The sequence below is a fragment of the Brachyhypopomus gauderio genome, chromosome 20 (assembly GCF_052324685.1).
Source record: "Brachyhypopomus gauderio isolate BG-103 chromosome 20, BGAUD_0.2, whole genome shotgun sequence".
Taxonomy (NCBI): Eukaryota; Metazoa; Chordata; class Actinopteri; order Gymnotiformes; family Hypopomidae; genus Brachyhypopomus; species Brachyhypopomus gauderio.
Genome location: NC_135230.1, coordinates 12,535,210 through 12,549,427, shown reverse-complemented (window position 1 = coordinate 12,549,427; position 14,218 = coordinate 12,535,210). Strand labels below are relative to the sequence as shown.

At 43.1% G+C, this 14,218-nt stretch overlaps 1 protein-coding gene and 1 long non-coding RNA gene across 3 annotated transcripts; one reads left to right on the top strand and one right to left on the bottom strand.

The window, feature by feature from the left end:
- Positions 1 to 2,372: 2,372 nt before the first annotated feature.
- Positions 2,373 to 6,138, bottom strand: LOC143484574 (uncharacterized). Of its 2 annotated transcripts, XM_076983375.1 has the most exons (7): positions 5,706 to 6,138; positions 5,442 to 5,587; positions 4,963 to 5,080; positions 3,989 to 4,843; positions 3,700 to 3,857; positions 3,489 to 3,612; positions 2,373 to 3,419 (listed from the first exon to the last, which is right to left on the bottom strand). In XM_076983375.1, exons 1-7 carry the CDS (start codon positions 5,749 to 5,751, stop codon positions 2,917 to 2,919), a joined length of 1,950 nt encoding a protein of 649 aa, XP_076839490.1. In that variant the 5' UTR covers positions 5,752 to 6,138; the 3' UTR covers positions 2,373 to 2,916. The 2 variants fall into 2 exon arrangements, with proteins under 2 accessions (XP_076839490.1, XP_076839489.1); XM_076983374.1 differs by having other exon boundaries at positions 5,442 to 5,721.
- A 2,859-nt stretch (positions 6,139 to 8,997) lies between these two features.
- On the top strand, positions 8,998 to 14,217 carry LOC143484577 (uncharacterized). The gene is made up of 3 exons (XR_013122664.1): positions 8,998 to 13,457; positions 13,549 to 13,687; positions 13,783 to 14,217. It is a non-coding gene; the product is annotated as an uncharacterized LOC143484577 (long non-coding RNA).
- The last annotated feature ends 1 nt before the right edge of the window (position 14,218 follows it).

The following is a 14,218-nucleotide window of genomic DNA, read 5'->3' as shown; positions in this document are numbered from 1 at the left end:
GAGCATTATGGTTCTCAGTCTAGGGCTGAACGATTAATTGCATTAGCGATAATCTCGCGATATTTTAAAACGCAATTCTCTAACACAGGCTACGGCTACGATTTAAACTGGTCACGTGACTCGGGAGCGAGACGAGGACAAACGGAGCAAACCCTAGCAGGAGGCAGGGAGGTGGAGAAGTGAAGTCAACACAGCGCACTTTAACTTGTTGCACAATGGCTTCAGGCTCGACAGAAGCTGACACAACTTAAAGTCTAATACCAAAGAGGGGCAGCACATCAGTTGGGTGGAATTACTTTGGCTTTAAAAAAGATGCTGCTCAGCGTCAGGTACTGTGCAAAACGTGCCTTGCTATTGTTGCTACGAGGTAACACTACAAACCTTTTTCAGCATTAAAAAAACACCACAAAGCCTCGTATGATATTTGCAAGGCTAAAATGCCAACAACCAGTGCTGCATCTTCAAATACGCCAAGTACCAGCCGACAGGGATCACTGACCGAACTCTTTGAACGTGTAACTCTTTATGGATATAATTTGAAGCGGCACGCTGAAATAACTCGGGCAGTAACAGAGTTCATAGCGAAAGACATGATGTAGTGGCCACTCTGGTTTTGTGTTGGTCCCAGTCCCTTTGTGTTTGGCTGTTTGTGTCCATGTGCCCGTCCCTGTGTATGTGTCTGGTGTGTTCCTCCAGGTCCCTGTCTGTGTTCCCCAAGTTGTTACCCACTTTGTGCCCGTACCTGTCTCTGTTGCCCATAGCTTCTTTGCCTCTGTGTTTGCCTCTGCCCCGTTCCCTGGCCCCACTCCCGTGTCTGTTCCCGGTTCTGTCCCGTCCAGCCCTACTACTGTGCCTCGCCCTGGTCCTGTCTGGTCTTCCTTTGTCCCTTGTCATGCCATGTTCCAGCCCAGCTCCTGGCTAGTCTCCGTGTCTCCTGTCCCTGCCATGCCCCGGTCTCCATGCCCTGCTTTGCCTGTCCCTCCAGTCTGTCCTGTAGTGTCTTGTCCCATGTCCGCTGTCCCTGTCACTCGCCGTGCCCCGTGGTTCCCTGTCCTGTCCTAGTCTGTTTCCCTGTCCTGTCTGCCTTTGCGTGCCCCAGAGTGGCACGCTTTGTATCTCTGAAGATACTGTCATGTAGGGCTACACCCCCCTCTCCTTGCTGTCACTCCAGTGTCCCTGTTCCTCGTGTCGGTGTTGTTCCTTGCTCGTTTATCCCACCCTGCTTGTCTGTTGCCCTGGTTTCCCTCTGTCTGCCACGCTTGTGTCGTTGTTGTGTTCACCTGTCTCTAGTTTAGTCCTGTGTACTTATATCCCTGTGTTTCCCTAGCCCTTTGTCGGTTATTTGTTGTTGTCGGTTTGTTCTGTTTTGTGGATTATCTCTGTCATCGCTTTTCTGGTATTTTTCATCTCCATTGTGTTTCTCTCAGTTCTTGCTTCTCTGCCTTGTTCGTTTCATTCTGTGTTCATCATGCCGTTGTATTTGTCTTATCTGGTTGGCTCTCCTGTTACGACTCCTGCCTGCCCTGTTGACCACGATTACGGAATTCCCCTTATTAAATCTCGCTCTTCTCAGCGTTTGTGTTCGCCTCATCACTCAACAGTGCATGCTGTGTTACATGCATTTTTCCTTTTTAAGACTGATGATTTTAGTAATATATAAATGTAAAATTAAATAATCATTATAAGACATGTACTTGTATTCATATGTATGTTTGAATCTTTTTTCAAGGAGGGAAGTACGGCATTTCGGACGGTCACAGGTTAATCGTGATAATTTAAAAAAATGCTTTAAATATTTCAAATAAATCGCTACAATTAACGCATTAATATTGACAGCACTAATTAAAAGCTTTGTGAACATTCTTGCTGAAGACTAAATCGGATGGGTAACGCACCTTATTAGCCCAAATGAGAGTTGTACCAGCAGTTCATTCAGGTAGTCATGATGGTAGACTACATTAGCTGTCAGTATAAAGTTATAATGGTGTGTGGAAGAGGAAAAGGTTTTCTGTACGACGCCATACGACCCCAACATAGTGATTGTATCTGAGCATTTATATTTCCAGACTTCTGGCTGATCTCTCGCCGTTACACTGGCACCTAGACTATATGTATCAGTGAAGTATGGTTTTATTCTTTCAATACTACTGAGAGTAGGTCTGCATAGTGTTACTGTACATAGACTCACCATGTGGCTACAACTGAAACAAGTCCAGTGTCTTTTCTAGGTGCCAGAACTGATTTGTGTAGTAGCTTGATCTACTTGATGACCTGCTGTTTCTGGAAAAACAAAGAGCTAGTGCCTGCAGGAATCAAAATCATTGATCAGTACTGAAACAAAATCAGTACTGAAACAGTCTGTAATATTTTATTTAAAGCAACATTGAATGCATTTTTTTTTGCTATTTTGTAAGTTGTAAGTATTCTCATGGAAACTTGTTTTAATGTTACACAGCTTAATGTTACACAGCTTGTTGAGAATTTCTTCACAGTATTTAACATTTTACTAACTTTCAATTGGCCATATCATGGCCCTATTAGAATCAATACTGATTTCATGATTTACAAAATGGTGAATGTCTTTGATCAGTTTATAGCAGACATTGTGTCCGAGACCTCTGACAATTAAAGTCTTTCTGTTTCACCTACAAAAGTTGAGATGAAGTGAACACCTGTAATGATTTCTATTCAAGCACATGATTTCAGGTATTCAAGCACTGATTTGAATCTTGTATTTCAGTACCCATTGTAGGTTGGGATTCGGTAAGAGTCTTGAGCTTCTCTATGATGAGTTCCTTCCTTCGGTCCTGTGGAGAAGACCACTTCATCTTTTCCTTCAGTTGTGTCATTTAAGCTGGTCTGTTTCTCCTCTACTTTATCTACATTTTAGCTCCTTACCTTTACACTGTCCCGAAACTAATTCTTCATTTGCTTCTTGTCTTTTTCCAGTTCTTCAGGATCTTCTTTCAGTTCTTCGTTGTCTTTATCTTTATCTATTGTCCCCTTTCCCCACCTTATGACAGTGTTGTCTTCCAAAAACTTGTATGTAGCTCTATAAATCTTCACCTCATCCAGTTCTGCTATCAGAGTGGTATGGAAAATGTTCTTGAAGTTCTCGGTGAAGACCAGATCAGATGGGTAACGCACCTTGTTGGCCCAGATCAGATTTGTGCCGGGCTGACAGAAATAGCGCATGGTAACCAATAGCTCAGCTAAGTAGTCATGGTGGTAGACCACATCTGTTGCCAATACATAATCATAATGATGCCGGGACTGAGGGAAGATCTTCTCGAGGTCATGACCCCAGGATAGTGCTGCCACTTGAGGTTCGTGCCTGCGGTGACCCCTTGTGTTCCGGTTCAGGTTGCACGTCAGATTACCCAGGATTTCTGGTAGATCTGTAGCTGTTAATTTGGCCCCTAGAAAGCAGTTACAATTCTTAGTATTGGTTAGATGCTTTTATTGGTGAATAGTCTGGTAATACCTACCCAACAATGTAGCTACTACAGACAGTAATCCAGTTCCTGCACCCAGTTCTAGGGTTTTCCTGTCGAGAAGATCGATCTGCTGTTGACCCACTTGTGTTTCTAGGAATTTACACAAGGCCACTGCCTGTACACGGAGGATTAGCAAACGTATTAACTTTGGGAATTCTGGTGAGCTGAAGGCTGTGTTAATGTCTGTGATGAGGGAACTCACTGCTGGACAGACCATCCCTCCATAGGAATCAATGGATTCTTCAATAGTAATTTTGTGACCCATAAAGGAGTGAATTTCTTTCTGTAGTTTATAATAAACCCTGGGTATCCAGGTTCTCTGTAAAGCCAACTGTGCATGGTTCTCAGGGTCAGTGCATTCTGTTGGAAACAAATAGGTAATGTAAATAGAAATATAATTAGTAATACTGGGTTTGCAGGGCTATTTTCATTTCAGGGATTGTTTCATTTATTAACTCATCATAATGTCATCATTTATCAAATGTACTGACCAGACTTTTTCACCATGTTTTGTTCAGTGGAGGACTTGGTACATTTCTGAATGTCACCCCCCTCTTCACTTTCCTCATGTCTGTGACAGTTGGCATCACTTATTTCTCCAGACTCTTCTCTCTGCTTCGCCCAGGTTGACTGATCATTGTTTTCAGCCGGTGGATTTGCTTCAGCAGGTGTTTTCTCATCTGATTTCTGTTCACATTGTTCCTCTTTTCTCTTTCTGGTCATCTCAGACTCTGGCTGAAGCTCTCTGATCTCATCCGCCTGTGCTTCACTTTGCCGTTCCTCTGAACCGACCCTGCACCGTGACCTTAGCTTGACATCTTCTGGGTTTTGAACCTGTTGCTTAGCCTTACCGATGACCCCTAAGTCAGCCTCTTCAAAATGTTCCCCTCCCTGCTTCCTGTTCCTGTCTTCCTGCTCTATTTCCTCTTCTGACGTCACTGGGTTACTCTTTGCTTCCTCAAAGTCTTTTGTGGTGGCTGAGTAAATTTTTACGTCACCCAAATCTGCCAGCAGCACTGTGTGAAAGGTCTTCTTAAAATTCTCAATAAAAACCAAATCTGACTCAAATCTGATCTTGTTGGCCCAGATGAGGGTTGTGCCCGGTTGGCAGAAATGGCGCATGGTGAATAATAACTCTGATAAAAACATGTGGTGGTATACCACATCAGCAGCCAAAACATAGTCATATCGATAAGCAGAGTGAGGAAAGGTTTGTTCTATTTCATAACCCCAAGAGAGCTTTGCTACTTGTGGTGTATATCTGCAGCGTCCTCTCGTGTTTCTGGATAAGTTTCCTCCGAGGTTTGACATGACTTCTGGAAGGTCACCAGCTGTTACCCAAGCACCTGTGGATAGTTGACTGGTTATGACAAATACCCAGTTGCATACACAAACATTTCTCACGTACACAAACATGTATTTATTTACAACAGTGATAAACTGGTATTTAAATGAGATCACTTACCCAATAGGCTGGCAACGATGGATACCAGACCAGTACCAGCTCCAATTTCCAACACTGCTTTATCCAGCAGATTAACTGTCCCTTGATTACTTTCCAGAAACTGACAGAGAGCCAGTGCCTATGCATTGTTTGAAAAGAGCTAGGATTATAATCTGTCCGGCAAATTTAATGTTATTGTAACTGTGGTTTCCAATTGCTCTTCTATGGTGAGACTGCACCACGGCTCAGAGGCTAAGAGCTGACTATACGACTGACAGAAGGCTAATGGGTTGAATTAGGAGTGTGCGAGCGTGCGTAGGCTCAAGAAGCCCTCACACATTTGTGTTTTACACATTCCAGAACATCTGGTTTGAATTAGTTTTTTTATTATTAACCCTTTCATGAGCTCAGTTGGGTGTGTTAGAGCAGAGGAAAACGTGAGAGAGGGTAAAGTGTTATAAAAAAAATACACATGAAATTGTGCACGACGGGGCACTTACTGCTGGCCATATGGTGGCGCCGTAGGAATCTAGTGATTCCCAGATACAAATTTCATGACCAGCGTAGTAGTAAAACTCCTTGGGTGTCGTGTAGTAGAAACTTGGCTCCCATGCTTTCTGATGCACCACAGTAGTCATATCTGACCCTGAATAAAAAAAAAGAACACAAAAAGGCTTTGTGTACAAATCTTTTAGTGTTTTTATACAGTCATGCATCTGCAAATAGAGTCCCAAAGTCGTGAACAGCACTCTGACTGCACCAACCAGACTGTTGGTCATTTTCTTTTTCTTTGCTGTCCTTCGTCCTCATTCTGTCTTCTCTGTCCTCTCACAAATATCTTCACACTGGGTAGAGCATAATACACAAGAAGGTATGAGGACAGTCACATTATTCAGAGTGTAAAATGTGGACTTTCACACGTGTAGCCATCTGATTAGTGATGTGAATCTTGGTTCATTAGCGATATATCTTAAAAAGCTCTCATTGGAAAAAATGTAAATGTGCCAAATTTTGTCAATTGTGATTTTTACACCCCAATCGAAATTTGTCCTCCGCTTTTAACCCATCTGTGCAGTCAGGACACACACACACACACACACACACTAGTGATTACTAGGGGGCTGTGGATCACACATGCCCAGAGCAGTGGGCAGCCCTAGCCCAGCGCCCGGGGAGCAGTTGGGGTTAGGTGCCTTGCTCAAGGGCACCTCAGTCATGGCCTTAGGTCTGGGAATCGAACCCACGACCCTCCGGTCACAAGACCAGTTCCCTACCACCAGACCATGACTTTTTTTTTACCATTTTTTTTTTCCATTTTACCAATAAATGGTAAAACCTAAATTGTTGAAGACCACGATATATGCAAGTAAAGCACCATTGCTTAAAATATCAAAATCATTTTAGTCTTTTTAGGTTTTGCTCACTTTTTGCAAATATTTAGTTTTCCAAGATGAAACTTTCTTACAATATTTATTAAGCGTTATAAAACCTTAAGTTCAGTGGAGAAGATGCCCTCTTTGTGCTCCCACAATCCCCTGAGGTAAACACTGCACTCACCTTCACTCAGCAGGTCCCACAGTATCTAGGAGCTCTGCACTGTATCTTCAGTTCTGGCAAAGACAGAACTATAGGGGAACAAAATCACACAAGACACTCCCAACACTGAACAGACCCCGTGTTCACTTTAAAAAGGGGGGGAAGGGGGGGTACTGGGAGCAGGGGCTGCACAGACATCCATACAAACAGAGAAATAGGCAGCGAGGGATTCAGAAGGGGGGTGAGCTATTTGAGAATAGGGTGCTGGCACTTACATGACTGTGATGTTGAACATTAGGGTAATGGCACTAAATCAGAGGGATGTAAACCTACATATCATATGCATCCTGCAGTGGGACTGAAATAGCTTGTCCAGCTTTACAAAAAGGTGTTGAAATCTTAGGTCCTTGCCCAATATAATGGAGGATTATACAGATCCTTCTAAAAAAATTTTGCATATTGTGATAAAGTTCATTCTTTTCCATAATGTAATGATAAAAATTAAACTTTCATATATTTTAGATTCATTGCACACCAACTGAAATATTATAGGGTCTTTTATTGTTTTAATACTGATGATTTTGGCATACAGCTCATGAAAACCCAAAATTCCTATCTCACAAAATTAGCATATCATGAAAAGGTTCTCTAAACGAGCTATTAACCTAATCATCTGAATCAAATAATTAACTCTAAACACCTGCAAAAGATTCCTGAGGCTTTTAAAAACTCCCACCCTGGTTCATTACTCAAAACCACAATCATGGGTAAGACTGCCGACCTGACTGCTGTCTAGAAGGCCATCATTGACACCCTCAAGCCAGAGGATAAGACACGAAAAGAAATTTCTGAATGAATAGGCTGTTCCCAGAGTGCTGTATCAAGCCACGTCTGTGGGAAACAAAAAGTGTGGCAGAAACCACTGCACGAGAGAGGTGACCGGACCCTGAGGAAGACTGTGGAGAAGGGCCGATTCCAGAGATTGGGGGACCTGCCGAAGCAGTGGATTGAGTCTGGAGTAGAAACATCCAGAGCCACCGTGTACAGGCGTGTGCAGGAAATGGGCTACAGGTGCCGCGTTCCCCAGGTCAAACCACTTTTGAACCAGAAACAGCGGCAGAAGCTCCTGACCTGGGCTACAGAGAAGCAGCACTGGACTGTTGCTCAGTGGTCCAAAGTACTTTTTTCGGATGCAATTCGGAAATCAAGGTGCCAGAGTCTGGAGGAAGACTGGGGAAAAGGAAATGCCAAAATGCCTGAAGTCCAGTGTCAAGTACCCACAGTCAATGATGGTCTGGGGTGTCATGTCAGATGCTGGTGTTGGTCCACTGTTTTATCAAGGGCAGGGTCAATGCAGCTAGCTATCAGGAGATTTTGGAGCACTTCATGCTTCCATCTGCTGAAAAGCTTTATGGAGATGAAGATTTCATTTTTCAGTACGACCTGGCACCTGCTCATAGTGCCAAAACCACTGGTAAATCGTTTACTGACCATGGTATTACTGTGCTCAATTGGCCTGCCAACTCTTCTGACCTGAACCCCATAGAGAATCTGTGGGATATTGTGAAGAGAAAGTTGAGACGCAAGACCCAACACTCTGGATGAGCTTAAGGGCGTACTCACACTAGGCACGGTTTGCTGGTTCCGTGCTGGGGCCCGGTTATCCCCCCTCCCCACTCCCCCGCTGGCCTGCACTCACACTGGCTTCATCAAGCCGGCCCGAGCACGCTTACGTCATCACAACGCCACTTTATTTGGCAAAAAAGCGCGCTTGCACAACACGATGGAGTTCACGATTCTCTTTTTATTGTATTTTTGGAGTCGTTTTGAGAGTGCAGAAACACGGTGCAAGCACAGATTTATCGATAATTTAACACAACGATTGTCTGCTAATCGCTTTGCCGCCATGACTGTTTAACGTGAGCGTCGCATCACTGCCGTCATGTTTGAGTTCCAGCAAAATGAACCAATCACATGAGGCACCAAGCAGGCCCGGGCACGGATAGCGCTCACACTAGAAGCGACCGTGCCAGAGTCCACGCGAATCGTGCCCTGGCCCACCTCTTCAAGCGGGCCCGAGCACGGTTAACTGATCCGGGCCCGGGCACGATTGGAGCGCTCACACTAGCCAAACGAACCGTGCTTCGGCAGGGAACCGTGCCCGGATCACAGACCCTAGTGTGAGTACGCCCTAAGGCTGTTATCGAAGCATCCTGGGTCTCCATAACACCTCAGCAGTGCCACAGGCTGATTGCTTCCATGCCACGCCGCACTGAAGCATTTCTGCAAAAGGATTCCCGACCAAGTATTGAGGACATAACTGAACATAATTATATGAAGGTTGACTTTTTTTGTATTAAAAACACTTTTCTTTTATTGGTCGGATGAAATATGTAAATTTTTTTAAGATTTTTGTTTTTTCTTTACTTTTTTGCCAAAATCATCAATATTAAAACAAAAGGCTTGAACTACTTCAGTTGTGTGTAATGAATCTAAAATATATGAAAGTCTAATGTTTATCAGTACATTACAGAAAATGAACTTCATCACAATATGCAAATCTTGTTTAGATGGACCTGTATTAGAGATTTCCTTTACAACCCTTTTAGAACACTTTTTAGAGGACCATAAACACTTTCAACTTTAATTGTTTTTCTCCATCATCAAATATCAGATCCATTCAAAGGAAAAGATGAATCAGATGATCATTGACCAGTGCATAGGCGCATTGTTTTGGTATAAGGGGATATTTGAATCGTTTCATATGTTGCAGGAGCTGCATAGCAAAAACACTCCAAAATGATCATCATAAAATAGCATTTGCTATTCTATGTTTGCAGTTTAGTATTTTGGGCTCGACTGCTTCTGTCTGGATCTAAAAGGGCAATTGCTTTGGATTTGTTTCTTTGGGTGGTTCTGAAGTGCTGTGTGTTCATTCCTCATAATATCTTTTCCTTTGTTTCCATGTACAGCACGATTGTTGTGTTCTTAATGGTTCCTACAGCAGGAAAACCCAGTACAACACACGTCACCTGCCATTATATCATGTGGAAATCCTGGGTAACCCTGACACCAGTTGGCCTCCTTGTCTAAATCCTCTCACCATCCTCTCCCGTTTCCCTCATCACCATCTAACCCCAAAAAATATATCAGCTATTATAACTAGCCATGACTTCATGTCCATCAGTGCATTCCGCTCTTTTGGCAAGAACATTCTGGCCAAGTCAGTTTGTTGTTATGTATTGTTGCACAATAGCCCAGAAATTCTGTGTACTACATGTGTTTGAGTATGTTTGTGTGCCTATGTGCACATTCACCCTGTACAGCCACCAGCAGAACTGTGTTGCCTGGTTGAATCTTATGATGTGCATATCACATGTCTCCTCACTAAACCACCAGGATCCCTTTGCTTGTGTCCATGTAGTCTAAGACCCACATGAGTCACTATGAGTCACTTTTAATCATCAAACCACCAGGCAGATATTATTCAACCGATACCTAGGGCATTTATGAATGTTAAATATGACAGTTATACCCCCAATTTAACATGAAACCAACACAATCCTTCTGAAAAGTCAATTATGTGTATCTATTGTAACATTTCCTAAATGAAGTTAGATATCAGATAGACATAAACTGTTACAGCATAAAGACAGAACACTAAAATATTTATATATGGTTTTATTATAGGGGAGACCGGGTACAGTTGTAACATGGGGAGAGTTGTAACACCATCAATTCCACCGATCACGGATAAGATAGGAGTCATATGATCATTCCAGTATTTACCCAATTCCTCCCTGATCTCACATGGTGAATATCAAGGCTGGAAACAGGCACATGCAGATTCTATAGAGAAAAAAAACTGAGGTGAGAAAGTAAATTTCTGAATCAAGACTATATTTTGTTTAATACTTATGGTTTTATCTGCAATAGTATATGAATTATATTACATTAAACTGTAGTTTCTCAGGTAAATTGTGATGCATTTTTGCCCTGTTAATTTCAAATCACCTTGGTAATACAGCTAGTTAAACAATGGATGACAAGGGTGGGGTGGGTTGTAACACAGCTTTAAAAAGTGTTACAACCATTACATACAACTAAGAAAACTTTCTTGATTTTTAATAATTTTAAAGAATACATAGGCAGTGAAAGAGAAAGACTGACTGGTGTCAGATGTAAAAGCATCTGATGAGGTCACAAAGAAGGGCAAGTCAGTCAGATCAGTTGCAAAGGCACATGGTATCTGCCATGTAACACACACACATTGATATTGTCTTTTATTTTACCTACATGTTCTTTACACAGGTAGATTGTATTAGTGTTCATTAAGCATACATATTGTTAAATAAGTTTGTTCTAATACACTAATTCACACACAAACACACAAATTCCTGAGTACAACAGAAGGTGGATATGAGTTATGGTTAGTCACATAGAGAGAGACATTTTTCTGGATTGTTATTTTATTTAAAAAAATTTTTGAAGCATATTGCATGTTGTGGGTTCTGTTTTTGTTTCTTTTGTCTAACTGTTACAACTTACCCCAGCATGTGTTACAACCTACCCCGGTAGTGGGGTAGGTTGTAACAACAGAACACCATGTATTTGACATCAACTCTCTCCGCACGTGCTACCTAATTTCTCAATGGTGCGACTAAAAAAAATCTGAGGTTGCACCGGTGCGACTAGCTGTTAGACGGGAAAAAGAATCCGCTACTATGAAAGTCTCCCTGTGGTTCAACAACAGACGCAACCAATCGGTGTCTAAAACAATCAGATGTAGTGAAGGGCGCCTCCGTCCCCAAATCGGATTGGTCGGGACCCCCTCTCTGCCTGGCCTTGGTCCAGATATTCCTGCACGTGTTTGTACGTTTGAAAATGCTTGTGCTACAGTGAGACAGAGAGAGGTGAGTAGCCTAGACCCATCAAATAAACAGAGTGGATGTAGCAGCGGATGATGAAAAGAACGATTGACAACTTCTTCATTAGGAATGTTAAGTTAAGGCCTGATTCGTCTGAAAATCATAACCAATGCTCTGACATGGAATCATCAACCTCACAGGGACAATCCAATGATAGGGCAATTGTACGACCTTCTATATTTAATTTGGAAGACATACCATTTCAGCCCAAAATCAATGAGAGAGCTCAGGGTCATTGAGGCTGACTTGGGGGTAAATGTGCTGATGTCCAGTGGGGTGAAGGGGACAAGGTGGCTCCCACATTTCAAGGGTCCTGGAGACTTTTCTTAAACCAGAACAGTTCACTGCTGTATACTACCATATGGACCATTTGGCAGGCTCCTCTACAGACATTGCAGGCAGAGCTACAAAGGCCAGTGTATTCTTTTAGAATATTCCTTTCATTAGAGCCACTTAAGCCATTGTTACTGATTATATTTTAGTTTTTTAGGAATTTAGTTCATCAATGTTCTACATGAATAATTTTTATTGTTGTATGATGCAGGTTAAGAAATCAATGGAAGGTGCCACTTTTGTGGCCTTTTGCCATTTTATTGAAGACGTGTTCAGTGGCATTAGTAAGTTTAGCCTCCTACTCCAGAGGAATGAGGTCTTCCTACCATAGGTAAGGAGATGAAGAAGGATGTGTTCATTGTGTTTGTGGTCATCTTCAGTTGTGTTAATAATGTTATATCTATATCTGTTATATCTAAGCAGGCAGTTTGCGGACTTGAAAAACTGCTAGTGACCACAGAGGTGATGGTTGTGAGACCCAAGGCTGGTCTAGTGACCACAGAGGCGATGGTTGCGAGACCCAAGCCTGGTCTAGTGAGCACAGAGGTGATGGTTGCGAGACCCAAGGCTGGTCTAGTGACCACAGAGGCGATGGTTGCGAGACACAAGGCTGGTCTAGTGACCACAGAGGCGATGGTTGCGAGACCCAAGGCTGGTCTAGTGACCACAGAGGTGATGGTTGTGAGACCCAAGGCTGGTCTAGTGACCACAGAGGCGATGGTTGTGAGACCCAAGGCTGGTCTAGTGAGCACAGAGGCGATGGTTGCGAGACCCAAGGCTGGTCTAGTGACCACAGAGGTGATGGTTGCGAGACCCAAGGCTGGTCTAGTGACCACAGAGGCGATGGTTGTGAGACCCAAGGCTGGTCTAGTGAGCACAGAGGCGATGGTTGCGAGACCCAAGCCTGGTCTAGTGACCACAGAGGTGATGGTTGTGAGACCCAAGGCTGGTCTAGTGACCACAGAGGTGATGGTTGTGAGACCCAAGGCTGGTCTAGTGACCACAGAGGTGATGGTTGCGAGACATAAGGCTGGTCTAGTGACCACAGAGGCGATGGTTGCGAGACACAAGGCTGGTCTAGTGACCACAGAGGCGATGGTTGCGAGACCCAAGGCTGGTCTAGTGACCACAGAGGTGATGGTTGCGAGACCCAAGCCTGGTGGAAGACTGTCAGAGTTCCTGGCTGACATTAGGCTGCAGTGAAGGCAGCAGCAGAAAGAAGGTGAAATGGCAATATACAAATTCCAGGTACGTGTGGTTCTGTCTCCCATTTAAACAGGACAGTCTATTTGTACAAATATTTCTGATAATTAACACTCAGTCTATATTGATGGTTTATGCAACACATAGACAATAACTCTCAAAGGAGGGGCATCAAAGTTGGCAGGAGATTGTGTTGCTGCCACGGATCTTAAAAAAGTAATGGATGCAACAATCAAATCCACTGTAAAACATCTGAAAGCAAGATTCAGTGGCCTCCTAGGCACGTGTAATCACCTCTCTTATAAATACATGTAGATGATGGATATTACTAGTCGTTTACTAAAATTTATTTGTTCTTACAGGAGAGAGTGCTTCTGAGTCCGACACAACCAAGGCTGTCAAATGCTTCAACATTTTCAATCATGACAGCTGGCCAGAGAACCAGGAGGACTTGATGGACCATGGTGCTGATGACCCTGCGTTTCTCTTGGATCATTTCTCCACAGTCCTGAGAAGGTAGCTGGAGGATTGCAATATTATGTGTTCTGGTGGTAGATATTTTGTTCATGTGAACACTGATTAGCTGTGTAATCCACATCATTTTCAGAAATGGTGTAAACACAGAGCTTGCAAAATAAGAGTTTGTAGGCTTGAAGCTGTTAATTTCCAGGATGTTCAAAGACAAGACCTACCTCGGCCTTTGGGAGCTCATGTTGACCAGAGAGCCCTACTGCTCAGAGTACAAGGTCACTTTTTGTTAATGTTCTTTCTTAAGATTGTGTCAGTTTTGGTATCTAACCCACATTGCTTAAATAAATGTCTTGAATGTAATTTTTCCCAGAACATCCTGCTAGTCCTCCCTGTCTCAGCTGCAGTTTGTGAAAGAGGGTTCTCTGCACAGAAGAGGATCAAGTCAGACACTAGAGCATCCCTTCATTCAGATACAGTGGAAGATCTGATAAGAATCAGCACAGAGGGGCCAAGTCTGGAAGATTTTGATGCTAGAGAGAGTGTGGCAAGCTGGTTTAGCCAGGGCCAAAGATCAAGAAGGCCAAACTACAGGAGTTGGCCATCCAAGGGGCATGTTACTGCAATGGAGGATAGTCTATAAGACACTGAGCCATGAGATGTTCACTTTGAAGCCCTTAAAACACTTGATTTAGATTTCATTTATAGAGATGTTTTAAGTTTAAACTTCAGCTCAGTGAAGCACTTTAAGCGCCAACACTTTTTCAGTAAGTTACTTTTCTTGTAGCATTGTTCTTCAAATAAAGAAC

Coding starts and splice junctions, on each gene's coding strand:
- LOC143484574 (XM_076983374.1), bottom strand. CDS start 5,720: ATGACCAACAGTCTGGTTGGTGCAGTCAGAGTGCTGTTCACGACTTTG. Junction 4,844..4,962: donor CATCGTTGCCAGCCTATTGG/GTAAGTGATCTC, acceptor AACTATCCACAG/GTGCTTGGGTAACAGCTGGT. Junction 3,420..3,488: donor TGTAGTAGCTACATTGTTGG/GTAGGTATTACC, acceptor ACTGCTTTCTAG/GGGCCAAATTAACAGCTACA.